The following is a 27,785-nucleotide window of genomic DNA, read 5'->3' on the forward strand; positions in this document are numbered from 1 at the left end:
TCGTGGTGGTGAGCAAATAGGTCCGAAGGTTATGGGGGGAGTTCAGGTTCCATTGGTGGAGGGTGGTGTTATTTGCACTGTTTGGGGGAGGGGCAGATTTGGCGGGCGGGGGCTCGGATCGTGTTAAGGGGCGCGCCGATATTTGCAGGCGATCGCGCCCGAGCCCCAGACTTCTCCGTTCCCGGACAGCCAAGACCCTCAGAGCCTGGGCCTTGGCTGATGTTATGTAATGCACGGTCCGTGGCCAATAAGGCCCCCCTAATTTACGACCTTATTCAGGGGGGTGCCGCGGACTTTATAGGCATTACGGAAACCTGGTTGGGCACAGAAGGGGGCGTGCCCCTGGTGCAGATGTGCCCACCAGGTTTCCGTGCATTTCATCAGCCGAGAGCCCAGGGTAGGGGTGGGGGGGTGGCGGTTGTGATTAGAGAGAGTCTGGAGCCGAGGGAGACCACTGTACCTCAGATTGTCGGGTGTGAATCCCTCCTTGTGAAGTGGGGCCATAGATGTCAGATGGGCTTGCTAGTCGCGTACCTGGCTCCTTGCTACGTGACAGCTGCCCTGCCCGAGCTCCTGGAGGTGCTTGCTGGGGTGGCAGTTGAAACCCCCAGACTTTTAGTCATGGGGGATTTTAACTTGCCTTCCTCCGGCTCGTCATCGACAGCAGCTCGGGAGTTCATGGCTTCCATGACGGCCTTAGACCTGACGCAAGTAGTTGATGGCCCTACCCACACCGGGGGTGGTACACTCGATTTGATTTTTGTCTCTGGTCAGTGGTCGAGAGATCTGGACTTAAAGGAAATAGTCACCGAACCTTTGTCATGGTCAGATCACTCTCTCCTTCGCCTAGACTTTCTGACCGCCACCCAACACCGCAGGGAGACGGAGCCGATGCGTTGGTTCCGTCCCAGGCGCCTGATGGACCCGGAGAGGTTCCGGACGGAGCTTGGGCCATTCCCTGAGGGTCTGGCTCACGGCACGTCTGAGGAACTTGTTGCGGCCTGGGAACGGGCCGCGCGGGGCCTTAGATCGTGTCGTGCCTTTGCGGCCTCTGACCCGGCGAGGTCCCAACCGCCCCTGGTTCTCCGAGGAGCTGAGGGGATGAAGCGCCGGAGAAGACGCCTAGAGAGTTCCTGGAGGTCTAGCCGCTCAGAGGCTGATCGACACTAGTGAAGTCCTATACAAGGACTTACCTAGTGGCATTGAGGGAAGCGAGGCGTTGCTACGCCTCCTCCCTCATTGCGCCGGCAGATAACCGCCCAGCCGCCTGTTCCGGGTGACCTGCCCTCCTTCATCAGGGGAGCGGGATGACCCGCTGCAGGACGTGCTGAGGAGTTTAACGTTATCTATACGATAAAATCGCTCAGCTCGGGACGGGTTGGACCAAGATTGCGGTGACTCAGGTGAGGCGTCCGAGGGTGGTCTTGGTGACATTGTCTGGGATGAGTTTGACCCTGTGGCTCCCGAGGACATGGACAGGTTGTTGGGTAGACTGAATGCCACCACGTGTTTACTGGACCCGTGCCCTCCTGGCTGGTGCTGGCCACCAGGAGGTGACACGAGGCTGGCTCCAGGCGATTACGATCGCTTCTTTGGTGGAGGGTGTCTTCCGCCGCCTTGAAAGAGGCGGTGGTGAGACCCTCCAAGAAGCCTTCCTGGACCCGCTGTTTTAGGTAATTATCGCCCAGTCTCCAACCCGCTCGCGAAGGTTGTAGAGAGTATGGTGGCATATCAGTTTCCCCTGCACCTGGATGAAACCGTCTATCTAGACCCGTTCCAGTCCGGTTTCCGGCCCGGTTACAGCACAGAGACGGCTTTGGTCGCGTTGGTGGATGATCTCTGGAGGGCCAGGGATAGGGGTTGTTCCTCTGCCCTGGTCCTATTAGACCTCTCAGCGGCTTTCGATACCATCGACCATGGTATCCTGCTGCGCCGGCTGGGGGGATTGGGAGTGGGAGGCACCGCTCATCGGTGGTTCTCCTCCTATCTCTCCGTTCGGGCGCAGCCGGTGTTGACAGGGGGCAGAGGTCACCCCGAGGCGCCTCACTTGTGGGTGCCGCAGGGTCGATCCTCTCGCCTTCTGTTTAACATCTACATGAAGCCGCTGGGTGAGATCATCAGTGGTTTTGGTGTGAGGTATCAGCTGTATGCGGATGACACCCAGCTGTACCTTTCCACACGGACCACCCCAACGAAGCTATCAAGTGCTGTCCCGGTGTCTGGAGGCTGTACGGGTCTGGATGGGGAGAAACAGGCTCAAGCTCAATCCTCCAAGACAGAGTGGCTGTGGATGCCGCATCCCGCACAGTCAGCTAAATCCGCGGCTGACCATCGGTGGCGAGTCATTGGCCCCGATGGAGGGGGTGCGCAACTTAGGCGACCTCCTGGATGAACGGCTGTCTTTGGAAGATCATTTGACGGCCGCTCCAGGAGAGCGCTTTACCAGGTTCGCCTGGTGCGCCAGTTGCGCCTTTCTGGACCGGGATGCCCTGTGCACAGTCACCCACGCACTCGTGACGCCCGCCTGGATTACTGCAATGCTCTCTACATGGGGCTCCTTGAAGGGCATCCGGAGGCTGCAGTTAGTCCAGAATGCGGCTGCGCTGGTGATAGAGGGAGCCCTCGTGGCTCCGTGATAACACCCATCCCGCGCAGACTGCACTGGCTGCCTGTGGCCTTCCGGTGCGCTTCAAGGTTTTGGTGACCACCTTTAAAGCGCCCATGGCATAGGGCCGGGTTATCACGGGACCGCCTGCTGCTACCGAATACCTCTCACCGACCCGTGCGCCTCACAGAGAGGGACTCCTCAGGGTGCCGTCAGCGAGGCAATGTTGCCTGGCGACGCCCAGGAAGGGTTTTCTGTGGGGGCTCCCACCCTCTGGAATGAACTGCCCCCAGGACTTCGTCAGCTTCCGGACCTTCGGACCTTCCGCCGCGAGCTTAAAACATATCTATTTAACTGCGCAGGACTGAGTTAGATTTTAGTTTGTGGGTTTTATCTTGGGTTTTAATTTTTATATTTTTAATTAAGGCTTTTGAATAAGTTTTTTAATTGTTTTTAGAATTGTATTTATTGTATTTTTTGTTTTTAAATGCCTGTAAACCGCCCTGAGTCCTTTGGGAGATAGGGCGGTATATAAATATAAACAATAAATAAATAAAATAAATAAGTAGAATAATTTTTGGCTCCAGTTGTTGAGAAAGATATACTTTATTAGAGATCAACTGTATTGCAGAAGTGCAAAGCCAGAACTGAAAATCATTTGCTCAAATCCCTAAGTTCTACTTTTCCCTCCCTTAACTTTTTCTTATTGCTTCCTCCAGTGTAACCACTCCAGTTCAGGCAAGATGTTTTTCTAATGGTTTTCCTAATTTCCTAATGATCAATCCAAGCATAGTTTGGTATGTACTCCCCCCCTTCTTCCAGCTGGGTGACCTTGAGGCCTTGAAGAAATACAGCACTTACTTTCATTTCCTGAAGTATTCCCCCATTTATTCCCCTCTCTCCACAGTTCTTGGCAGTCTGTCAATACATAGCAAAGCACAAGCAAGCCAGGGGTGGGTTCTACTTACCTTTACCACTGGTTTGCATTGTGCCCGTACGTGCGCTCTTCTGTGTATGCGCAGAAGCTTCTGCGCATGCACAGATCACTTTTGCTGATGTTCAGGTCAGTGGGCGGAACCTTCCACCAGTTTTACTACTGGTTCTATAGAACTGGTCCGAACTGGGGGCAACCCACCATTGAAGCAAGTGTAAGATGGCAACTGCCACTGCCACTGATCCCCATCCTCTCCCACTGGACACTTATCCATGGCCAATTCTTAGCATGGACAACTGTCCACCAGCCAATCTGCATGCTGACAGGTGGGCCTCTGCCTTCCCACTGAACAGCAGCAGTGTCAGGCACCTGGGAGGTGGGGTACAGAGCAATGACTGTGCATAGAGCCTCTGACCAACCCACATGTTTCAGGGCTCATGCCAAGTATTCTAATGGGAGTGGGGGAGCAATTTGCATAGTAGGGCAATACTCATGGACTATACCAGCCTTTCCTTCCTTCCTTCCTTTGTTCCTTCCTACCTACCTATCTACCTATCTCTTTTCTTGGACTCCCCTCCTTCCACACCAGCTCTCTCAGGGAGAGGGAGAGGGGGAGGGAGAGAGGTGGGGGAGACAGAGTCGTAGGCAGAGTAAATAAACTTCAGCACCCTGTAAGGAAGATTTTTCTCATTTGTCATGGTCCTGTTGTCAACCACCTCTCCCCCCTCCCTGGTGCTCCATCAGATTCTGTGGCTTTACTGCCCAAGTGTTCTTTTACAACAAAATATTATTGTATTTTATTTGGGTTACATTCATGCAGTCCATGAGCATTGCTCCCCCATGCAAATTGCTCCCCCTGCCCCCTCTGGAGCACTTTGCATGAGCCCCAAAACATGCGAGGCAGTTGGGGGCTTCGCATGCAAGAGCTGCCACTCTGTCATCCTCTTCCCAGGCACCCAAGGCTGCCCAATGGGAAAGTAGAAGCCCCTCCCTCAGGATGCAAATTGGTTGGTGGATAGTTGTCCCATGCCACAATCAGTCAAGGATAAGTGTCTCTGGGTAAATCACCTGTGGTCATGCAGTGGGGTGGAGGACAGGTGACCAGTGGCAGGGCAGGAATGCTGGTGGAGGGCCAGCTGAGAATGAACACCTGCAATAGGTTGGTTGCAATGAGAGGCCCAGGATCAGGGGTGAAATCCAGCAGGTTCTGACAGGTTCTGGAGAACCAGTGGTAGAAATTTTGAGCAGTTCAGTGAACCCGTAGCAGTACAAATTTTGAGTGGTTTGGAGAACTGGCAAATACCATCTCTGGCTGGCCCCAGAGTAGGGTGGGAATGGAGATCTTTCCCCTGGAGTATGGTGGAAATGGAGATCTTGCAGTATCCTTCCCCTGCCACGCCCAACAAGCCATGCCCAACAAGCCACACCCACAGAACCAGTAGTAAACAAAATTGGATTTCATCACTGCTTGGGGTGAAGTGGGAGTGGCAATGTCACCATGATCAATTGACCAAGACCCTTAGATCTGTGAACAAAACCATTCCCAGGAAGTGAATGGTTGGTGAAAGGCTAAGCAAAATTATCTAGGAAGGTTCATCTGATTCTTCAGGCAATAATACAGTTGTCAACCTTGAAGGTGACCTGACTGGAGCCATTTTGAAGCTTCAGTGTTGCCACAGTGGAGCTGAGTGATAGGGAAGGGGGAATAGAGATAGCTGTGGTTTTGTAGCCCAAACAAAATACTTTCTCCTGGGAACCAAGGACATTATCACACTTGATCAGAGAGAGGAGGCATGAATTTACCAGGCAACCAGACGGCACCCTGATTGGACCATGTGACTGATTGTTTGGAGAAAGGGGGAAACTTTTACTTTTAATTAGGTGAAAAGCATGGGAACCTTCAGAATCGGTTTTAACATAACAAACATAACATAACATAACATAACATAACATAACATAACATAACATAACATAACATAACATAACATAACATAACATAACATAACATAACATAACATAACATAACATAACATAACATAACATAACATAACAACAGAGTTGGAAGGGACCTTGGAGGCCTTCTAGTCCAACCCCCTGCCCAGGCAGGAAACCCTACACCATCTCAGTCAGATGGTTATCCAACATTTTCTTAAAAATTTCCAGTGTTGGAGCATTCACAACTTCTGCAGGCAAGTCGTTCCACTTATTAATTGTTCTAACTGTCAGGAAATTTCTCCTTAGTTCTAAGTTGCTTCTTTCTCTGAAGCAAATCAGGTTTTCACCAGAACTGTGCCAATATGGTATATCCAATAAAATTATTCTTTTAATCTACTGGCCTCAAAGTTTTGTTTGCTATGGGATTATTACTTGGAACTCTGACAAGAATGTTGTACTTCTCTAGCTGTTATATGAAGGCCTTCTACCGCCAGAGCCACTCAATTCCCAATTTACAGATGGCCAAAGCTCTTTTATCAGTTGCAGTTTATCAGTTGCAGTTTTATCAGTTGCAGGCTATCGTTATTGAAACAGGGTAGATTGTACCAAAGGTGCTTTTTAAGAGGCAACTGGGCTTTTCTTTGAAGATGTTTCACTTCTCATCCAAGAAGCTTCTTCAGCTCTGACTGGATGGTGGGGAATGGAAAGATTTATACTTCTTGCAGACATTTGAATTCTTTTAGAAAGTAGTTGAGGCCACCTGGAGGTTTATTTGTGTCATCAGGGTCTTCTGAGTAGTGCAAATGGATGTGGAGCCTTCTTGGAACTGTTGAAAGGACTGTGTTGTAGATTGGAGATAGATGATGTCATATCCCTTCCCCTCAGTTTTTTTTTTTTGTTTGTTTGTTTACATTTATACCCCGCCCTTCTCCGAAGACTCAGGGCGGCTTACAGTGTATAAGGCAATAGTCTCATTCTATTTGTATATTTTTACAAAGTCAACTTATTGCCCCCCCAACAATCTGGGTCCTCATTTTACCTACCTTATAAAGGATGGAAGGCTGAGTCAACCTTGTTGAGAGAAGGCTGTCCAATTTTGACATACATGGCCTCTTTCAAACCAGTGGTGCTCTCTGTCCAAAATGTGGAGTTTGCTGTTTTTAAAAAAGTGACCTTTGTCTTTTAAATGCAGATGGACTGCTGAATCTAGCTGATGGGTTTGTTCTCCTATTTTGTGCCATGTGTTTATGAAGTGGCTGTTTTGTTTCCTCAATGTACAGATCTGCACATGGTTCATTGCATTGTATTGCATATACCATGTTGCTCAATTTATGCTTGGGTGTTTTATCCTTGAGATGGACAAGGTTCTGCCGTAGTGTATTCTTGGATTTGTAGTGTGCATGTATGTTGTATTGGCTGAAGATCCTCCTGAGCTTTTCTGATATTCCTGCAACGTATGAAATGACAACATCGCTTCATTTATTGTTCTCTTCATTGTCTGTTATGGAGGAGTTCCTGTAGGGTCTTTTTTGAGATTTGATGAAGACCCACTTGGGATAGCCAATGTTCTGAGGGCTTTCTTGATGTGTTTTAATTCTTTTTCTTTCCCATCTTTGCTGGTAGGCAGGCCTTCAGCTCGCTGGTATAGAGTTCTGATGACTCCCATTTTATGCTCTAGTGGGTGGTGGGAATCAAAATGTAAATATGTATCTGTGGTTTTTTTTAAACTTCAATATTAAGGATTCTGTCTTCCTTAATGTGTACTCACAGTCCAGGAAGGCTAGACTATGTTCCTTAATATCTTCCCATGTGAATTTGATGTATCTGTCCAGAGACTTGATATGTTTGGTGAACATTTCCAATTCCTGTGTTTCAATCTTGACGTGAGTATCGTCCACATACCTATATCTGTGAGTGGATGGAATTCCTATACCAGTGAGTGGGTGATATAGGTATGTTTGCTTGGAATTAGGTTTTAAAGGTCATGAAGATTGCCCCCCCTCCAATTATAATTTAAAGCTTTTCTGATAAGATGAGCTAGTCGTTTTCCGAATGTATTCTTTCCAGTTTTCGTGAGATGCAGTCAGTCCTTTGCCAGTAGCCCTTTATGTAGGTAATGCAGTCTAGGAAACTGAAGTTCTGTTAATGACACCAATTTTTAAGCCAGTAATTTATTTTTAAAATTCTTTGCTCCCTCATTGGATGTTGGCCTTTTGTTGGAAGTATAGTATAGAGGAAAACACCACTTGTACTCCTATTTCTTTCACTTTCTTCCCTAGCTGTTTGTAATCTCTTGTTATTGTTTTCAGATTTATTCTTATGTCATTGGTATCCATATGTAGGAGAAGAAAGGGGTAGTAGTCTGTGGGGCTGATTATTTTAGTAAGTACTCAGTTACATCTTTGATTTTTGCTCCAGGGAGACAATTATACCTCCCTAGATTGACTGCCCGGTCTGTAGACTATAGTTTCCGTTCCCCAAGAATTGAATCTCCTATCACAAATATTTGTCTTTTTTGTCTTAGGGAAGTCTAGGATACTTTTCTTCCTCTTGCAGGAATTCTGGGTTGTACCTCTTTTCTTTTATAAATGATTGATGATTCATCTTTTATAGGTGTCTGCATATTTTCTTCCAAGGTGAGGCTGTAAAAGTGATTGTTCCATTCAGTGGTAAAATTCAAATTTTTTTACTACCAGTTCTGTGGGAATGGCTTGGTGGGCATGGTGTGGCTTGGTGGGTGTGGCTTGGTGGGCGCGGCAGGGGAAGGATACTGCAAAATCTCCATTCCCACCCCACTCCAGGGGAAGGATACTGCAAAATCTCCATTCCCTCCCTCCATTCCCTCTGGCTAGCCAGAGGTGGTATTTGCCGGTTCTCCAAACTACTCAAAATTTCCGCTACCAGTTCTCCAGAACCTGTCAGAAGCTGCTGGATTTCACCCCAGTTCCATTCCAGAGGGGCTTCACAGAAATGGGCTAGGATAGATAGTAGGGGCTCTACTCTTGGTTGTTGTTTTCTTCTGAAAATGACATGTTTCCATCAGTCTTGCTCTTTAGTTCATATACAGTAGAACCTCTGGTCACAAATGCTTCTGACCAGAGGTGGGTTTCAGCAGGTTTTGACAAGTTCTGGAGAACCAGTAGTGGAAATTTTGAATAGTTTGGAGAACCAGTAAATACCACCTCTGACTGGCCCGACCCCCATCTATTCTCTGCCTCCTAAGTCCCAGCTGATCAGGAGGAAATGGGAATTTTGCAGTAACCTTCCCCTGGATTGGGGAGGGAATGGAGATTTTACAGTATCCTTCCACTGGAATGGGGTGGGAATGGAGATTTTACAGTATCCTTCCCCTGCCATGCCCACCAAGCCATGCCACACCCATCAAGCCACACCCACAGAACCGGTAGTAAAAAAATTTGAAATCCACTACTGGTTGTAGGTACCGCATTGCTAGGATTTCCAAGAAAAGACTGGACATCTCTTTGTCCAGGATGGTATTTCTGCCTTGGGTAGATGTTGGATTGGAAGACCTCCAAAATCCCTTCCAGCCCTAAGATTTTATGATTCTAATCATGGTTCTATGATTGTGAACTCAGCTATTGTATAACAGTGTCTTGTTAAGCATATGGTGCCTTAGCATGATGTATGAATCATACTTCTTTTCCATTTTTATTTTATGTAGATGTGGCTATATACATGCTTCTGAGGCTTTCTGGTAGGAAATGGGAGGAGGATGAAGAAAAATAATTCTGCAGTAAGTGCACAAATGCAAGTCTTGTCCAACTAATCCCTCTGTTATAGCACTGCCATTCTTTTACACTTCAGCAATATGTGAGTATTATTGGCATGATCATTGAGCTTTAACTGGGGTTAATTTTGTTCAGCAACTGCTGCAAAAGTGGATCACAATATTTAATAACTTCACAAGTCACAAGGGAAATGCATCAATTTATTTGAAGGTATAATGTTTTCATTAATTGGGGATCATCACAAAACTGCTATTTTCTTTGAATTGCTAGTGTTCTGCAGACATTAAGGACAGTCTATTTTTCCACTGGTAGGAACTTTTGCTTCATCCTGCTTCTTGGTTTCAAACCCAGAGTTTCAAGATTCTGTTCCTTGAGCTTAATTTCTTCCCCATTTAGAATTTTCTTTCACAGTTCCGTCATCATAATATCACACAACTATGGCAGCAGCTATTGGGAAAATCACTGTGTTATAAAACTGCCTAGATTTCAGCTTCATAACTCATTTTGAATGCAGAGAGGATTGGGGGAAGGTAGCTGGGAAGCTTCTGGAGAATTGTAGTGGTTTGCTCTATAATCAATCTTCTCTGACAGAGCTTCTACAGCATTTTTTTTTTTTTTGCCAACTACTGTAAAGATACATGTACTGTGGATGGGATGAAGGTGTTAGCCCTATTTGTGTCAAATAGAATTGAGATAAATTTTGTGTATAAATGGTAATAATTTAGGGGAGGGATAGAGATTTTGCTGATTAGCAAAACAGAAAGAGTGAGGACTGATTCAACTTATGGTATTCTCTATGTATTTTTTGTGGATCTTCACTTTCAAATTCATATTACTTGTTGAGACACTGAACAGGCTGATAGAAAAGTGGCCCATGAGGAGATATTTCATTGGTATATTAGAAAAATTTAACAATTAACCAATTTTTTGTTATAATCTTGCTTAATTGTGCTTGGGTGTACTTGTTAATTTTATTTCTTGTTATTCTATTTCAGTTTGTTTATGTTTTTATTTGTTTTAATCATAAATTATATTCTATAAATTGCCCAGAGTCCATTGGAGTGTGAACAGCTATATGAAATCTAATAAATAATAACAATAATAATATATTGCAAAAGGCAGCTTTACAGAGAATAATTTACATCCTTTGACAATATCTTTAACATCATCAAACAACAATATCAGCCTAATCCAGTCCTTGGGAAGGATTTGATAGTGGCTAAAAATGCCAAATCCAGTCTAAATATTGGGCTGACTTGCAACAAACCATAATAATAAAGAAAGTTCATTTTTCTTTTTTCATTCCCTATCATGCCATATCAAAAAATAAAAAATAAACCTCTTAGCTCATGGCTTCATTAATTAAAATTGTCCACTAATTCATCTAATACAGCATTAGCTAATATTTTTGTTATTTAACTCAAACTGTGAAATCTTAGCTACATAATGAAATCAAAATAACTCCTAAAGATTAATCATCTAGTGACATAGTATTGCACATGTTTCTTTAATTGTTATTTTGTCTTTCAGTATAAATAATCACTGAGTAGTAAAAGGTTGCATCAACATTGGAGAAATAATTATGGCAAAAGCAGTTAGATTATAATAAAAAGTCCTTGAGAGTTAGATTATTATTAATGACACGCCTGCATCAGCAAATTTGCCTATCTTACATTTAAGTTGCTATCTCATGCAATATATTTTCAAACCATTCTATGAGGCCAGCATTAAAGCAACTCATGCTTTGGCATGGAACACTATGGGCTATTAACTTTGTCACTTCTGGGAACCAATTCTTCCTGGCCCTCATTCAAAGTTTCCAAACAGGAAATTACAGACACTTTATACAGCTGCATTCTTGATCTGCTTTAGGAATGGTACTATTTCCTGTGTGCACTCTCATCAGGTCTGCTAAGTCTATGCACATATCCTTACAAATAACTCTCAAACATATTTAATGTTTGTTTTTCAAAGTAAATGTTCCTTCTAAAAAATTCCTGGGCTTCCCACAATATAGAACAAATAGTAGTAGATGAAGCCTATTATTTTTTTTTGGCATGTCTGACTATGTAATGATTTTTATAACAGTAAGGGGAAATTACTGATCGATCAATAACATTATCAAAGAGGTTCAAGATGTGATAGCTCTATAGCTATACAGAGCCACTGAAAGATACTGCTTTTTTTCATTTATGAATAAGGACAATTGTCCTGTCTCTTCACTGCAGGCATAGAGACTGACGTGGTTGGTGCTTGATCGGCACAAGGGATGGCATTTTGCTTCAGACCTTTGTACCAATATGAAAATAGAGGATCAAGGAGACAACCATAGCAGCCAGCTAGAAAACAAAAGAAAAAATGAAATGAGATTGACATAGTTTGCATGCTACTTTACTAATCTGACACACCCTCTGATGTAAAATGGATTTAAAATGTCCTCAAAGCCTGCAGAAGATATTCACTTACTCTTATTCTAGATTTCAGAAGGATTATGATAACATTTTGGAGGAAAATATGCAGTAAAAGTTTGACTCATTTTCTATGACAGTATAATCTGAGAGCATCTAGGCAACATCTACAAATGATATAGGTGAATGAAAGAATCTTATTTAATAAGATTCTTTTAATTAATATAAATAATTATATAAATAATATAATTTAATTAATTAATTAATAATTAATAGAATCCTATTGTTTCCTTTCATTATATCCAATTAATATAGTTATTACATACTTATGCTTATATATATGCTTATATATTGTATAGTTACTTTCATGCTTATATATACTGTTGTGACAAAATAAATAAATAAAATAAAATAAATAAATAAATAAATAAATCTGAAATTCATATATAGTAGGTGGGAAGATTTCTTTGCTTTTAGAGATGGTTTTTCTGAATCTATTTATCAATTCCACTATAGAAATGAGGTAAAGATAGCAACTTCTGCAAATTAACTCAGATCAGTACACTGGTATATCTTTGAAGACTAGGACACAAGTGGAGACACTGTAATGGACAGAAAACCTCTTGTTGCTCCTGCCCTTTGGAACATCATGACCCCAAGCAGTGAGGTCAATTCCCACCTTCCTGAAGACTTGGCTCTGCCAGTTATTATATTATAGTGGGAACATCACACTAGAGGTGGTTAATCGATTAATAACAGATTCACCTGCTCAGCCTACTCCCTCCCCCTATCTTTTAGCTTTATTTATACCTGATCATTCTTATTTTCATAGTGTTTTACTCTTATTGTATACATATTGTTGCATAAGCTGCCCAGAGTCACCTTGTGGTTTTGATGGGGCAAATATATTTAATAAATAAAAATAAATAAATAAATAATAAACAAACCACATGGAGTATAATTTTAAATCTGCTAGTGACATTTAGATTTTGGCATTATGATTACCAGAGTCTTTTAATAGCAGTAAAACATTTTGGCAGTAAAGACATAAAGAATAAAGATTGGAGAAGGTTGTAAAAAATGCCCAAACTGGATCTGATCAAAGGGGCTAATCAGATGAATGATACAGTTTTTCTAAAGTCTCTATCAAACAAAACAGTGAACATACATTATCCACACTATCTGGGCTTTTGCAATTATTTTAATCAAAAATTACTTTTGGAAAGCAGATTCTGGGGTCTATGTAAAGTGCTTAATTTGAGGAATTAACGAAGGGATGGAGGCTTGACGGTAACAACAACTCTTTATTTAAAAGGCTAACAGGCAATTAACAACATCTGGCAAGCAAGGCAGTGCTAGCGATAGAAGAACAGAACCTTCCTGTCACAGCCGCTATTTATATAAGTGGCTGTCAAACTATCGGCCACTGGTGCCTGCTCAATTCTCCCGCCGCTAAAACCCCAGCGTCGCAGCCAATAGGCAATGTTTCCTTGTTGCCAGGTAGAGGCATGGCTGCATACGCTGCACTCCTCCCCCCTTGGATAGCGCATGCGTAATCCTGCAAATATGCGGGACACCTGCGCAGTCGCCCTGATCGACGCAGTTCAGGGACCTCGCCAGGTGGAGGAGGAGATGCAAGTTCCGGAACTGCAGGAATGACGGGGGCTAGTGAAGACTTGGTTGGAGCGATGTGTAGTAGGCATCAACTGGCCTACTGGAGGTGGCCCATCAGGAGTCCCGGCCGGCGATTCTCCGGGTGTTGCAGGGGTCTTTGCGTCCCTGAATCTGGTCCACATGAAGCTGCCAGATCCGCCCATCCTCAAGCTCAACCCTGTAAGAATGGGGTCCTGTTACTAGAACAACTCGGCCTGGTAACCACAAGGGATCACCCCCCATGATTCCTGACAAATACCTTGTCCCCCACAACAAAGGTTCTGGGCCGGCTGGTCGAGTCCAGTGGGGTATCGGAGGCGTCATCAGGATGCAACCTTCCTAGGGTCATTCACAGGCGCCGGCCCATGAGAAACTCGGCCAGACTGTGATTGGTTGTGGGGCATGGGGTAGTATGTTGTGCCAGGAGGTATTTTGTTAGTTTCTCCTGCCACGTTCCCGACCCAAATCTGGCTAGAGTATCTTTAACAGACCGGACCGCTTGTTCAGCCTGGCCATTGCTGGCAGGGTGGTAGGGTGCGACCTGGGCATGCCTGATGCCCAACCCAGCCAGGAACATCTGGAAAACAGCTGAGGCGAACTGTGGCCTGTTATCCGAAACTACCACATCAGGCAAACCATGGGTGGCAAACAACTTGTGAAGCGCTGATGACAGCCTCAGAAGTGGTAGATGCCATAAGAATTGCCTCCACCCAGTTAGAATATGCATCAAACATGATCAGGAAGTTGTGCCCATGGAATGGCCCAGCCAGGTCAATATGAACCTGGGATCAAAGACTCCTGGGGGTCTGCCACTCTGTAGGTGTGGCAGCAGGTAGTGCGCCTGGGACAGTTGGCAGCTGTGGCAACCTCCCACCCAATCTGAGATGGCTTGATCCAGTCTAGGGCACCAAACGTAACTGCGGCCTAGAGCTTTCATCCTGGCTATGCCAGGATGCCCTTCATGTAGGTAATGTAATACAGAGGTGCGCAGGGGGGGAGGAACCACTATCCAACTGCCCCACAATAAGCAGCCTTTCAAGATGGACAGCTCATGTTGTCTAATTTTGTAGGGTAAGAACTCCCCAGGCAGATGTCCCTGAGGCCACCCTCTTCGCACCCAATCCAGAATTGTGCGAGAATAGGGTCATGTTTGGACTGATAGGCAATGTCAGCTGCTGTCACCAGGGCAGGAAGCTTATCCACCAAAAAAATGGACAAGGCCGGGGCAGGGTCCTTGACACCCACAGGAAGAGGACAACGGCTGAGGTCATCCGCGTTGGAGAGCTCCCTGCCTGGGCGATAGATGAGCTCATAATTGTACGCTGCCAAGAACACAGACCACCTAGAAAGGCAAGGGGACATTATCTGAGGGGTCTGTTTGTCACTAGCTAACAACCCTAAAAGAGGCTTATGATCAGTGATCAATTGAAAAAAACAGCCATAAATGTAGTCATGAAACCGTTTAATGGCAGCGACAATGGCCAGAGCCTCCTTGTCCAATTGACTATAATTCCACTCCGTCAAGGACAGAGTTCATGAAAAATAAGCAATTGGAGCCTCGGTTCCATTTGGCAGCAGGTGGCTCAGGACAGCGCCAACACCATATGGAGAGGCATCACAAGCGAGAGTAAGGGGGACGCTGTCGCTGTATTGGACCAGCATAGCATCAGAGGTGAGGAGTGCCTTGACAGCAGTGAAAGCAGTGGCTTAGGCCTTGCCCCACGACCAAGGAGTCTTACCATCTAGCAATCTATGAAGAGGCTCAGCCACAGAAGCCTTATGGGGCAGGAATACGCTATAAAAGTTAAGGAGCACCAAGAAAGCCTGCAAGTCAGCCCTGCACATCGGAGGAGGGGCATTTTTTATGGCCTCTACCTTCAACGGGGTTGGGTGCAGACCATTAGCGTCAACCAAAAACCCCAGGAACTCAGCCTTAGGCACCCCAAAATTGCATTTAGACAGTTTAAGCTTAAGGCCCGTTTGCTGAAACCGAGTGAGAATTTGTCTTAGGCAGCAATAATAGATTTAGAGGAGCCTGTGTCCACCTCCATGCGACAAGAACCCCCTCAATTTTGACAGTGAGAAATATTTTTTTGTTGGAGCCAGATGAAGCCTGGCTGACCGACACCACAGGGTTGTTGTCCTCTCGGTTCATGGTGAAGCAATTAGTTTGGGACACAGGAGGACCTCTCTGGAACTGTCTAGCCAGACAAGGACCCGATGGAGTGTTGTCCAATGCGGTGGAATGACAGATTCTGGCCAGATGCCCCCATTTGCCACATTGTCGGTAGACTGCAGCCTTGAAACGGCGCATCAAGCAAGAATGATTCATCGTAGGCAATGTGCTGGCTGTAGGCTCCTCTCTGCCGGTTGCTTGATTCGCGGGGCTGATTTGAAGTGGCTCACGTCATCTTCCTCGCCCTCATAGTCATCAGAAAGGACATCGTCGTGGTGCACGGCTGCAGAGTGGGTTGCCGTGAGCGTGGCCAGAGCCCTGTGCATTTCTGCCACTGACTTCTCTGACATCTCGAAAGCACATGCCATAGCAAACTGGTGGCTTATATCAGTTCTAGATAAGAGGGGGCACTGCAATCTCAAACTCTGTACGCCACACACCAACTGCTCAAGGAGGGAGTCATCTAGGTTAGGGAACTCAAAGTCAATTGCGGCGGTCCGGAGAGAAGCCATATAGAAACTCCTTCCATCTGGACCCTCTGCCAAATGAGAATCGCCTGGAAATGCGCGAAGGAGCCGGTACATAATGAGCCTTCAGCTTGCCCATCAAAGTGGCCCAAGGCACAGCAGAGACCGGTTGTGGTGCCAACAGAACTCTGGCCAATGAGAAGATCTGCGGGCCACAGGCATTCAAGAAATGGGCGCGTTTCCTATTGCCCGAGAGGTCAGTGTAATCGTTGGCCTGAAGGAAACAGTCAAATTGCTTGATGTACGCATCCCACGTCTCGTAGGCTGGCTCGTATGCAGCAAAAGTTGCCTTGTTAGCCATTGCTCAATGCGTATTGATACGACACAGAGCAGAGTGTGAATATATTCCACTGCCATGATCAGCGCTTTACCGTCTCCTCATAAATTGTATCCCATCCTCGTCGCCAGTCTTAATTTGAGGAATTAACAAAGGGATGGAGGCTTGACGGTAACAACGAATCTTTATGTAAAAGGCTAACGCAATTAACAACACCTGGCAAGCAAGGCCGTGCTAGCGATAGAAGAACAGAACCTTCCTGTCACAGCCACTATTTATATAAGCGGCTGTCAAACTATCGGCCAATGGCACCTGCTCAATTCTCCCGCTGGTTAAAACCCCAGCGTCGCAGCCAATAAGCAACGTTTCCTTGTTACCAGGCAGAGGCATGGCTGCGTATGCTGCATAAATAATGCCATGAATCTTGAAATCAGGAGAATGAGCCTATGTAAGCCTACCTCAACCATCCCAACTGCTAGAGCCACTCCTCCGACAATCTTCCCATTGTGCTTCAGAAATATCTCAAATTCAAACAAGCAGCCCTGAAAGACAAAGGTATGTGATGTAGTAGAGATAATTTGTTATCTCTTTTCTGTTTTCTAATATCAGTCTTGATACAAGGATCCTGGATCATTTTGCCAATTTATTGAATTCCTTGGGACTCTAATAAAGTAGGATGCATAGTGGAAAAATTCAGACACTTTTATTTAAAAAGCATAAGTATTTTTTTTTTGTTTACATTTATATCCCGCCCTTCTCCGAAGACTCAGGGCGGCTTACAGTGTATAAGGCAATAGTCTCATTCTATTTGTATATTTTTACAAAGTCAACTTTTGTTTATTAGCATCATTCTATAAAAATATCTTTACTTCTTGTCATTAGGCATCAAGCTTGGAAATAATAGATATCAAAAGGCTTGCTTGACTTTAGAAAGTTTCTGCATTTTTTTAAAAAGGTTGCTTAATATATACTAACCTTGCCAAACAGTAAACAGATTAGTAAAATTCCTTGCCTCTTTTCCTTCCTTTCTTGGTTAGAAAAAAGAACTCTACATGCAATATAAGAGGATACTTTCCTCCCCCCAAATTTTATTGCAAATGCATCATTCATTCATTTTATATGACTATCCACCTGCAACTGATTTTGCAACTGGCCAATATTGAATTATATAAACCTCTGAAATGCATGTCTGCAAAGGAAGCAGGCTGTGGGGTAGATATCAGGGTGAATTTTGACCATTCTGTTCTGAAGCATTTGGCAACATTTTTGCATCTACTCCCACCAATTGTAACACATGTATGATGCCAGTTTTTATATAGAATCATGTTGCTTTCAGATGCAAATGTTGCTATCAGCTATTAATATATTATTTCAGTCCTCATGCACTGATGAAGGAAAGCACTTATTTTCATTTGTTATTTAAGGGACTTCTAAGCAGAGATGTGGATCCAACAGGGACTGCAATAATTTCCTCCTACTGATTAGATGATGGTTTACGAAAGCAATCCTTGGTTCACATGTTTCCTGTAATTCAGGAATAGCTTTAATGAGGCAGAAAATGCCATAGTTCAAACAGCTTGGTTTTCTGGTGGGTGAAGAACTCCAATTTGTCAATCCACCCAAATGTTTCTTTGCCATGGTGGTATTCTGGTTTGACTGACTTACAGGGTCCAAATGGAGTGATTCTAGCCATTTGAAGGGGACTGATGTAATTTATTTCTTTTTCTTTGATTTATTTAAAGAGAGGGGAGGGATGTTTTGGAGTGAAACCAACAGTGCAGAGAGCAATGCAGTCAATAACAGGCCAACAGCTGAACACTGACTAGATGGCAGTTCTGTGTGCTTGGCTATTGGGCCAAATTAAGCAGTTCCTGCCTACAAAAACATCTTCTTTTTGTAGTGTCTTTAATCCTAGCTGGAACTGAAAATTATCAGAGCTGCCTTGAACAATATCAAATAGGCTTTGAATTGGGATTAGAATGGTTTGGGGATGAAAAGGTTGGTGGCCCCTCAATTAACTAGATTTTACCTACAGACTGGGTGGGCTGTCATTTCCTCTAACAAAAGTTAGATGGGCTGCTTTTGGTCTTCTTAAAAGTAATCTTTCTAACAAACCTGAAAAGCAACCAGCCTTTTGTGATCTTTAGGAAACAAAGTTACCTGCTTATTATGGTCTATTTCAAATTGCTGGCATTCTTTGCTGGTTAGGCAACAAAGAGAAGGATATTTCTCATGAGCTTGATAGAAGTAGGAACTGTTGAAATCTGCATAATTGTTGAATCCACAGCATTTCAGCTAGAACAGGAAGATGCATGGGGTTTACAGTTGCCAAAAGACAGGGACGCAGCCAGAAAATATATAGACTATCACAAAGCTGCTAAGATTCAATACCAATGGGAGCTTTGATACTAAAACATTATGCAAAATAACACACTACAAACAAAATATATACATTTGGAGATTTATATTAATTACCCCATTCATTACGCTTAATGTCTCACAAACTAAGTAGGCAATTTTCCAAGGGTTTTCTCCGACTTAATAGAAGGATAATATCGAGATCAGGTGAAGTAATAGTATTGCTTTACAAAGCCTTAGTGCAGCCACACTTGGAATACTGAATCCATTTTTGGTCACAACAATATAAAAAAAGATGTTGATATTCTGGAAAGAGTATAGAGAAGAGCAACAAAGATGATTAGGAGGCTAAAACATATGAAGAACTGTTGCAGGAATTGGGTATGTATAGTCTAGTGAAAAGAAGAAAAGGACTATGGGAGACATGATAGCAGCATTCTAATATTTAAGAGGCTGCCACAAAGATGGGTGGGGAAACTATTTTCCAAAGCATCAGAAGGCAGGACAAGAACCAATGGGTGGAAACTAATCAGGGAGAGAAGCAACTTAGAACTAAGGAGAAATTTCCTAATGGTGAGAATAATCAAGCAGTGGAATGGCTTGCCTTCAGAAGTTGTGGGTGATCCATCACTGGAGGCTTTCAAGAAGAGACTGGACAACCATTTGTCTGAAATGTGTCTCCAGTTCATGCTGGGGGTTGGATTAGATGATTTCCAAGGTCTCTTCTAACTATTCTGTTACACTGTTATTCAGTTGGTTCTTCAGATTGATGCACATATACAATTCATTATATTTTCTCAGCCTTTCTGTTCCTTCTTGCATTTTATTGATGCATATAAAGATTAAAACAGAACAGTCTAGATGCAAGTACAAATTAAATCATAAATGAAAAAAGAGACTTTCCCCACATATACCCTGGTATTTATTTAAAATGCAGCTGTATTTGAACAAAACTGTAGCAGATTTCAAAATCAAACTTAGAATTTCTTTGTGTCAAAGTGGAAGACAGACTAACAAGATTGCAATGGCACGTCAGAGAAACATTTGAGGGCTGACATATTATCACAAGTTAATTTTCAGCAGTAACTATGTGATATCCTATGTGGATATAAAATTTGAGAGATCATTTATGAAGATACTGAAGAGCAATGGGCCTAAGACAGAATCTTGAGATATTGCACTGCATGCTTCCCTCCATGTAGATGTTGTTCCATTGAGGACTACCTGCTGAGTGTGATTGGTAGCTGATTGTGAATCCATCTGGTGGTGATAATGTCTGTCCTACATTGTTCTATCTTTCCAAAAAGTAGGCTGTGCTCTACTTTGTCAAATAGCTTTCCAAAGTCCAGGTATATACGTAACATTTCCTTGATCCACTAATTTAGTCACTTTATAAAAACAGGCAATCAGGGTTTTTTTTTAGCACAATCTGTTTTTAATAAACTGATGCTGGCTTCTATTAATCACCTTATTCATGGTTCACAAATCTGCTGCTTGTTTCCCGCCGCCCACCCCCGGATCTTTGCAGGAATTGATGTCAAACTGATTGATTTGTAGTTTTCTGGATCGATCCCCCCCCCCATTTTTTGAAGACGTAACTACATCAGTTCTTTTCTAGTCCTTTGATAGTTCCCCAGTGCTCCAAAATCTTTGAAAGATATAATTCAATGAGTCTGAGATCTTGTCTGTCAGCTCCTTCAGAAATCTGGGATGTAATCCATCTGGTCCTGGTGATTTGAACAGAGTGAATAGGTCTTACCATTTCTTGTCTATTTTAACTTGTATTCCTAGTCTGTTTTTTAGGGTTCTGCTTTTGGTAGGTTGGGCTATTTTTTCTTTTCTGTGAATGCAGATGCAAAGAATGAATTTAGCAGTTCTGCTTTCTCCTTGCTGCCTGTCACCTTCTTGTCATCTTCTCCCATTAGTGGACTGATTTTTTCCTTGACTTTTCCCTTGTTTTTTTTTAACATGTTGCAAACTTTTTTAAAAATTATTTTTGACATTTCTTGTAAATGTTCGTTCTGAATCTGAGCTTTCCTGATTTCCTCTTTGCAGATTCAGACCATATGCTGGTGTTCTGCCTTAGTTATGTTTCCCTCTTTCCATTTTTTCCCTCTCTTTGGTAGTTTTCTGCTGTTCCCGGATGCTCGTTAGAGAGAGAGCTAATCTGAGGATGAATTTCCTGACAGGAGAACAATTGGTCAGTGAAAAAACTTGCCTCTCAGAGTACTCCATTGCTGGAGGTTTTCAAGAAAAGACATTAATTTGTCCAGGATGATATAAGGACTCCTGCCTTGGGCAGGGGATTGGACTAGAAAATTTCCAAGATCCCTTCCAGCCCCATGATTCTATGATTTTATAAAATTGGTCTTTGTTGGCTGAATTACCTGTTTCATTGTAGTGTCCCAAATGGCTGTGAGGTCTTCTTGCCTCCCATAGTCTTCTTTTAATGTCTTCATGGCCCAGTTTTTCAAGTGTTCAACAAATATATTTGTCTAGAGTCAAGAGGCATATTAATGGTAAATGATAATATTACAATTTGTCACTTCAGTTCCATATAATACTGTTTAAAGGGTCATCTGCCTTATCAGCTGTTCAAAATCTTTCATTATAGTTGGATGAACTGTGTCATCAACATGCTAAATCAGCCTTCCTAAATTTGGCATGCTTTAGTCCAATTGGACTATACCTCCAGATATCCTAGTAGGATGGATATTGCGTAGCATGTGGAAAAATGTGGGGGGGGGGGTTAGCCATGACTTACCACAGTGGAGAAAATCAGCACCACAACAGCACACACCACTTCTGCTGTGAAGATTACCAGTATAACTGCAAAAAACTAGAAACAGAGAAATGTGCTGTTCACTACCAGCAAAGCCAGAGCTCAGAAATGGCAGTTAAGGCTCAGGGTTTAGGCAAAATCTAAATAAAGGGACTTTCCACTGTTTTTAAATAGAGAGATTCAATATTGCACCATATATCAGTGAGTAGATAAGGTGTGCTATTCTTTCTTTTGTTGAATTTGTTAGCAATAGCACACTTAGACTTATATACCGCTTCACAGTGCTTTACAGCCCTCTCTAAGGAGTTTACAGAGTCAGCATATTGCCCCCAACAATCTAGGTCCTCATTTTACCCACTTGGAAAGGATGGAAGGCCAAGTCAACCTTGAGCCTGGTGGGATTCGAACTACCTGCAGTACTGCACTCTAATCATTGTGCCACCACAGCTCATAGTACCATGTTTCCCCCAAAAATAAGACCCTGTCTTATATTTTTCTGAACCCTGAAATAAGTGCTTGGCCTTATTGCCTGCCATGTGCTCAAAAGCCCGATTGGACTTATTATCAGGGAATGTCTTATTTTGGGGAAACAGGGTATGTTCTCATAGTATTAATAATATCTATAGAGCAACCCAATTTTAGGCATACTGTATTCCTAGTGCTGCCGTGTAGCGGGGTAAGCTCCTGTTACTTGTCCCAGCTTCTGCCAACCTAGCAGTTTCGAAAGCACCTAAAAATGCAAGTAGAAAAAATAGGGACCACCTTTGGTGGGAAGGTAACAGTGTTCCGTGTGCTTTTGGCGTTGAGTCATGCCGGCCACATGACCACGGAGACGTCTTCGGACAGCGCTGGCTCTTCGGCTTTGAAAGGGAGATGAGCACCGCCCTCTAGAGTCGGCAACGACTAGCACATATGTGCGAGGGGAACCTTTACCTTTACCTCTTTGTATCAACTATAAATGATGTCCATGTGGATTATAAGGAAGATGGATGTAAGGCAACATCCTGCCAAAAGTGAAGTGGCCTGAGACTGCCCTCACACCACATATAAGGAACGGTCTATTTGACAGAATGAAGCAGCCAGCTCATTTAATTAAACTGTTTCTAAACTAGGTAGGCTTCATTGAGAGATATATTTTAAGGCACTTCTCAGATGCTTTATAATGATGGTTGATGTCATGATGAAGAAAATCAAGATTAGCCTGCCTTGACTCTCTTGGGTGTAAGAAGGAGAAACTATATTAGGCTTTCAAGATTCCATTATTAAAGCCTATTTCAGTAAAGTACTCTACTGTTTGTGATACTTGTTTTCTGACCTGATCTGCCTTAAAAAGCTGACAGGTTATTTCAAATGTCAAATAGCAACCAGTACTAGGGTTGTGCAGCATTTTGAATTTGAAAGCATTTATGTGCTTCAAAGCACATATGGATATGTCCTTGGGGACCTATCTACAACTCCTTTAATCTTTCATCAGTCTTTTGCTGATAAAGAATCTAAGTAGAATAATTCTTTGTACCATTTATTAACATTTTAAGAGAATTTTAAGTAACAGAGCCCACCTAACTGGAATTTTTGAGTAATACCAATATCGAGAACTGACTTCAATCCAGCCCCATAAAATAAATAGGAATCAAAAATGCTTGAAAAAAAGCCTGGTGATCCTTTCATGATAAATGCTAGTTGGGACATTTATTTTGGGAGTCTACCAACATATCAAGATTCAGAAGAACTGGAAGGCAAAAGGAGCATAGGTTAAGTCAAGATGAGAGTAGCCATGGTGTAAACTTTACAGCTTAGCAACTTCATAACTCCCATGGCAAGATCTTTTTGCAAATCACTTACTACCAGCAGGAGACATCTGCTTTCTTTCACAGCTCCCCAGCATCCCAAAAAGCCCATGATGAAAAGGATGCTGCCAACTGTTATGCACAGGTAACCCACATGAAGCAGAAGCATCATTTGTGGTGCAGCAACTCCAAGGATCTTCTCAAAGGAATCACCATCTACCTTCACCCAGATACCAATGCCCATCAAAGCCAGGCCCCCTAGCTGGGAGGAAAATGGAGAGAAACCAGAAGGTATCACTTCTGCATTAGGAAGTTCTAATTCTGCAATAAAAAACTTTTGAGCAAAAAGGATTGTTTGCTAGCTTCAACATTTCATTCCTAACAAACTGAACCAGTATCAATAGACTGGATTAGAAACATTCATAAATCTCTCCCTTAGCAAAATGGATACTCAAGACAATGTACAATCTATACAGATGGTCCTTGACTTACAACTATAATTGAGCTCAGAATTACAGTCATAAGTTGTTGCAATTGTAAGTTGTGGTACTCACATGGCCGGAAGTAAATTTCCAGCCTCTTTTGAAACAGTCATTAAACAAATTTATTTATTTATTATTTATTTATTTTGTCAATTACATATTAGATAATATATATAAGTATAAGCATGAATTGAATACATAAAATGAATACAATTAAAGGGAACATTAGGACAGGGATGATAGGCACACTGGTCCTCTTATGCACGCCTCTTACAGACCTCTTAGGAATGGGGTGAGGTCAATAGTAGACAGTCTTAGGTTAAAGTTTTGGGGGTTTGGGGATGAGACCACAGAGTCTGGTAGTGCATTCCAGGCATTACAACTCTGTTACTGAAATCATATTTTCTGCAATCATGTTTGGAGCGGTTCACTTTAAGTTTGCATCTATTGTGTGCCTGTATATTGTTGTGGTTGAAGCTGAAGTACTCATTGACAGGTAGGACATTGTAGCAGATTTTATGAGCTATGCTCAGGTCATACCGAAGGTGGCGTAGTTCTAAATTTTCTAAACCCAGAATTTCAAGTCTGGTGGCATAGGGTATTTTGTTGCAAGCAGAGAAGTGGAGGACTCTTCTTGTGAAATATTTCTGGACACGCTCAATTGTATTAATGTCCGATATGCAATTTGGGTTCCAGACAGATGAGCTGTATTCAAGAATTGGTCTAGCAAATGATTTGTATGCTCTGGTTAGTAGTATAATATTACCGGAGAAGAAGCTACGCAAGATTAGGTTTACAACTCTTAATGCCTTTTTGGTAATGTTGTTACAGTGGGCTTTGGCACTTAGGTCATTTGATATGAGTACTCCAAGGTCCTTGACAGAGTGAGGGTCATCTACAATGTATAGTATGAAGAGTGTTGTCCTAGAATGCTGCCTTGGGGGACACTGCTATTAACAGGTGCAGGGTTTGATAGGGCACTCCCTATTTTGACCATTTGTTGCCTGTTTGACAGGAATGCAGTTATCCAATTATGGAGGGGTCTGGAGATGCCGTAGGATTTTAGTTTTAGAAGTAGTTTGTCATGTACTACTGAATTAAAGGCTTTACAGAAGTCTATAAATTGCATCTATTACTTTGCCCTGATCACGATTTGTAGTCCATATGTTTTTGCAGTGTAGAAGTTGTAGATTACAGGATAATTTTTTTCTGAAACCAAATTGTTTATTAGAGAGTAGGTTGTTTGTTTCTAGGTGGAGGGTAATGGATTGGTTGATGATTGATTCCATTACTTAGCAGGTGACGCAGCATAAAGAGATTGGTCTGTAATTTTCAACTAGGCTGGCGTCTCCCTTTTTAAAGATAGGGATGACCGTGGCTAGTGAGCATAGATTGGGTAGGGAACTGGTCCTGAAAGATTTTTCAAAGATTATGCTAGCGGTTCTGCTATAATAATGGAAAGCTTTTTTAAGAAGTATGCACATAGTCCATCAGGTCCAATACTGTCGTGTCTTCGGCTCCCGAGCTGGGCCTCCTGGCAGAGAGTGACTCGGAGAGTGAGGGGGAAGAGCCGACAGGGCTTCCCTCTGCAGGACCTTTCTCTTTGGCTCTGTTCCAGGTCCCAGAGGCAGGCCAGGTGGAGGAGATGACAAGGCCTCTTTCTCCCGCACCTTCCCCCTCCCAGGCAATGCCTCAAGACCCAGCTGCTGACAATCAGTCCTGGTTAAATCCCAGGTATTGCAGAAAGGAGAGGCGGGAACAACAAAAGAAGGGGTAGGGCAGGCCTAGAGAGTGCTGAGTCACAGAGCCACACCCCACAGGGTATAAAAGCAGGAGGAGCTGCTCTATAGCTTCTTATGATGGACAAAAACTGACTATTGGAAACTCTGGCTGCAATATTTCAAGACTAAGAATTTGGCTTCTGGATTTCTGTTTATTAACTGCAGTTACATTGGCTTCTGAGGAGATAAGAGAACTTGGCAGGCAATTGCAGGTTCGTTGCCAGAACTGATATCTGTCGTAGGAATAAATTGCTGGCAAATATAGTCAGCTCATGTGTCTTCTTGGTTGTGGTTGGGGTGGGGGGACAGAACAAATAGACAGAGATGGTTTCAGTCTACATAGTGCCTCATTATCTTCTGTGAAATCTATTTGTGTTAGATAGTTGTAGTCATTATTGGTACGACTAGGGAATGTTGGGCATGAGCCATTGCTGTTAACAAAGACTGAGCCGAAGAATGTGTTAAAGAGGTTTGCTTTAATTGGTTCATCATTGCATTCTTTACCGTTAGGTCCTTTTAGGGGTGGGATGGATCTTGTTATTTACAAAATTATAGAAGGCGTGATTGGATTTTGTGCGCAGGTTTTCTTCTTGTTTGATGTGGCAATTGGTGCATTCAATCTTTATTTGGTGGCATATATTTTTGTAGCAGCTTTTAAAGTTAGCTACATAGCCAGTTTTGTTCTTTCGCCAGAGGGATTTTTTTTTTGATTGGAGCTTTCTTATTGATATGGGTAATTTGTTTTTCCTGGTTTTGGTGGTGATTAGTGGTACATATAGTTTGATAACTCTATTGACTGAGCAAGAAAATATTATAGTGATCTTCGGCAGTGATACAGTTAGAGAATAGAATTTGCCAGTCAAGAGATGAGAGGTCGGTGTCTATGAGATCATAATTGGCTTTTTTGAAGTTGTAGTTGGGTATTCCATTTTTATGGTGATTTTTAAGGGTGTATATTGAGACAAAAGTCTATCATGCTGTGGTCACTGTTGGAAAAGGGTTCTTTTAATTATAGTCCATAAATTAAGTTTAAGTTGTTGCAGAAGATGAGGTCAAGGCAGTTGTTGAGTCTAGTGTTGTTAGTAACTAGTTAATCTAGACTTAGATTTGTAACAGCATTGTATAGGGTTGTATGGATGGGTTCAGTTGTACATTCATTTATTTTCCAATTAATAAGAGGTATGTTGAGGTCACTCTATATACACTGAAGTTATTAAGTATATGTGTGTGTATATATATATGTTTTCATAGGTTTTCATGGGTATAGGTATTTAGGTCTTGGCATATTCGGGTCTTTTCCTGTGTAAGGTTGAGAGTATCTTGGCGACTAGCCATGCCCAGTTCCTCATATGTAATCATTCTTCATAAGTTTTAGCCTCCAGTCCCCTAATCATCTTTGTTGCATTTCTTCAGAGAACCAGTAGCAAAAATCCCTGCCTCCCCGCCCATGCCCAGCTGAGCCGCACTATCACCAGAGGTGGTTTTTTTTACTTTTAAAAGCATTTTTTCTTCGACCGAAAAAATGCTTTTAAAAATTAAAAAAAAAGCCTCTGATGATCGTGCAGCTCAGCTGGAATCGTCAGGGGAAAAAATGCTTTTAAAAGGTTCTGCCGATCAGGCAACTCAGCTGGGATAATCAGAACCCTTTAAAAGCATTTTTTCATTAAAAATGTTTTTAAAAGGCTCCTCTGGCGATCCCAGCTGAGTTGCCTGATCATTAAAAGCTTTTAAAAGCATTTTTTTACAACCTCTTTGGCCGAAGAAGTTGTAGAAAAACTGCTTTTAAAAGGCTCCTCTGGCGATCCCAGCTGAGTTGCCTGATCATCAGAGGCTTTTAAAAGCATTTTTACAACCTCTTTGGCTGAAGAGGTTGTAGAAAAAATGCTTTTAAAAGTAAAAAAAAAGAGTTGGCCATGCCCACCCAGTCACATTACTCCCCCACACCAAGCCATGCCCACAGAACCGGTAGTAACAAATTTTATATTACACCCCTGCATTGCCCTAGGGCAGCTGCACCACGCATGCGTGCGCACCTCCTGCCAAAAATCAGCTGGCTCCACCCATGCCTCCACTCCCAGTAGTCCCCACGCAGCCTGTTTTGGATGCCAGGTAAGTACAGGGCTCGCACATAGGCTGTGGGAGGACGAAAAACAGACTTCTTGGAAGTCCGGAAATGGGCCATTTCTGGCCTCCGGAGGGCCTCCAGGAGTCCAAGAGAGGTTGTTTTCGCCCTTCCAGAGGCTCCAGGAAAGCCTCTAGAGCCTGGGGAGATGAAAAACAGGCCTACTGGAAGTACTGGAAGTCTGGAAACGGCCCGTTTCTGGCCTCAAG

At 43.1% G+C, this 27,785-nt stretch overlaps 1 protein-coding gene across 1 annotated transcript in view; it reads right to left on the reverse strand.

The window, feature by feature from the left end:
* Positions 1 to 11,505: 11,505 nt before the first annotated feature.
* The window catches only part of TSPAN16 (tetraspanin 16), a 29,901-nt gene continuing 13,621 nt past the window's right edge, over positions 11,506 to 27,785 (reverse strand). The window contains exons 2-7 of the mRNA XM_058167996.1: positions 23,247 to 23,453; positions 21,387 to 21,461; positions 21,010 to 21,117; positions 18,425 to 18,559; positions 16,723 to 16,806; positions 11,506 to 11,562 (exon numbers count right to left, since the gene is read on the reverse strand). Of these exons, the coding sequence (XP_058023979.1) occupies positions 11,506 to 11,562; positions 16,723 to 16,806; positions 18,425 to 18,559; positions 21,010 to 21,117; positions 21,387 to 21,461; positions 23,247 to 23,453 (666 nt within the window). The remainder of the gene's footprint in view (positions 11,563 to 16,722; positions 16,807 to 18,424; positions 18,560 to 21,009; positions 21,118 to 21,386; positions 21,462 to 23,246; positions 23,454 to 27,785) is intronic.

This window comes from Ahaetulla prasina, chromosome 2 (genome assembly GCF_028640845.1).
Source record: "Ahaetulla prasina isolate Xishuangbanna chromosome 2, ASM2864084v1, whole genome shotgun sequence".
Lineage (NCBI taxonomy): Eukaryota > Metazoa > Chordata > Lepidosauria > Squamata > Colubridae > Ahaetulla > Ahaetulla prasina.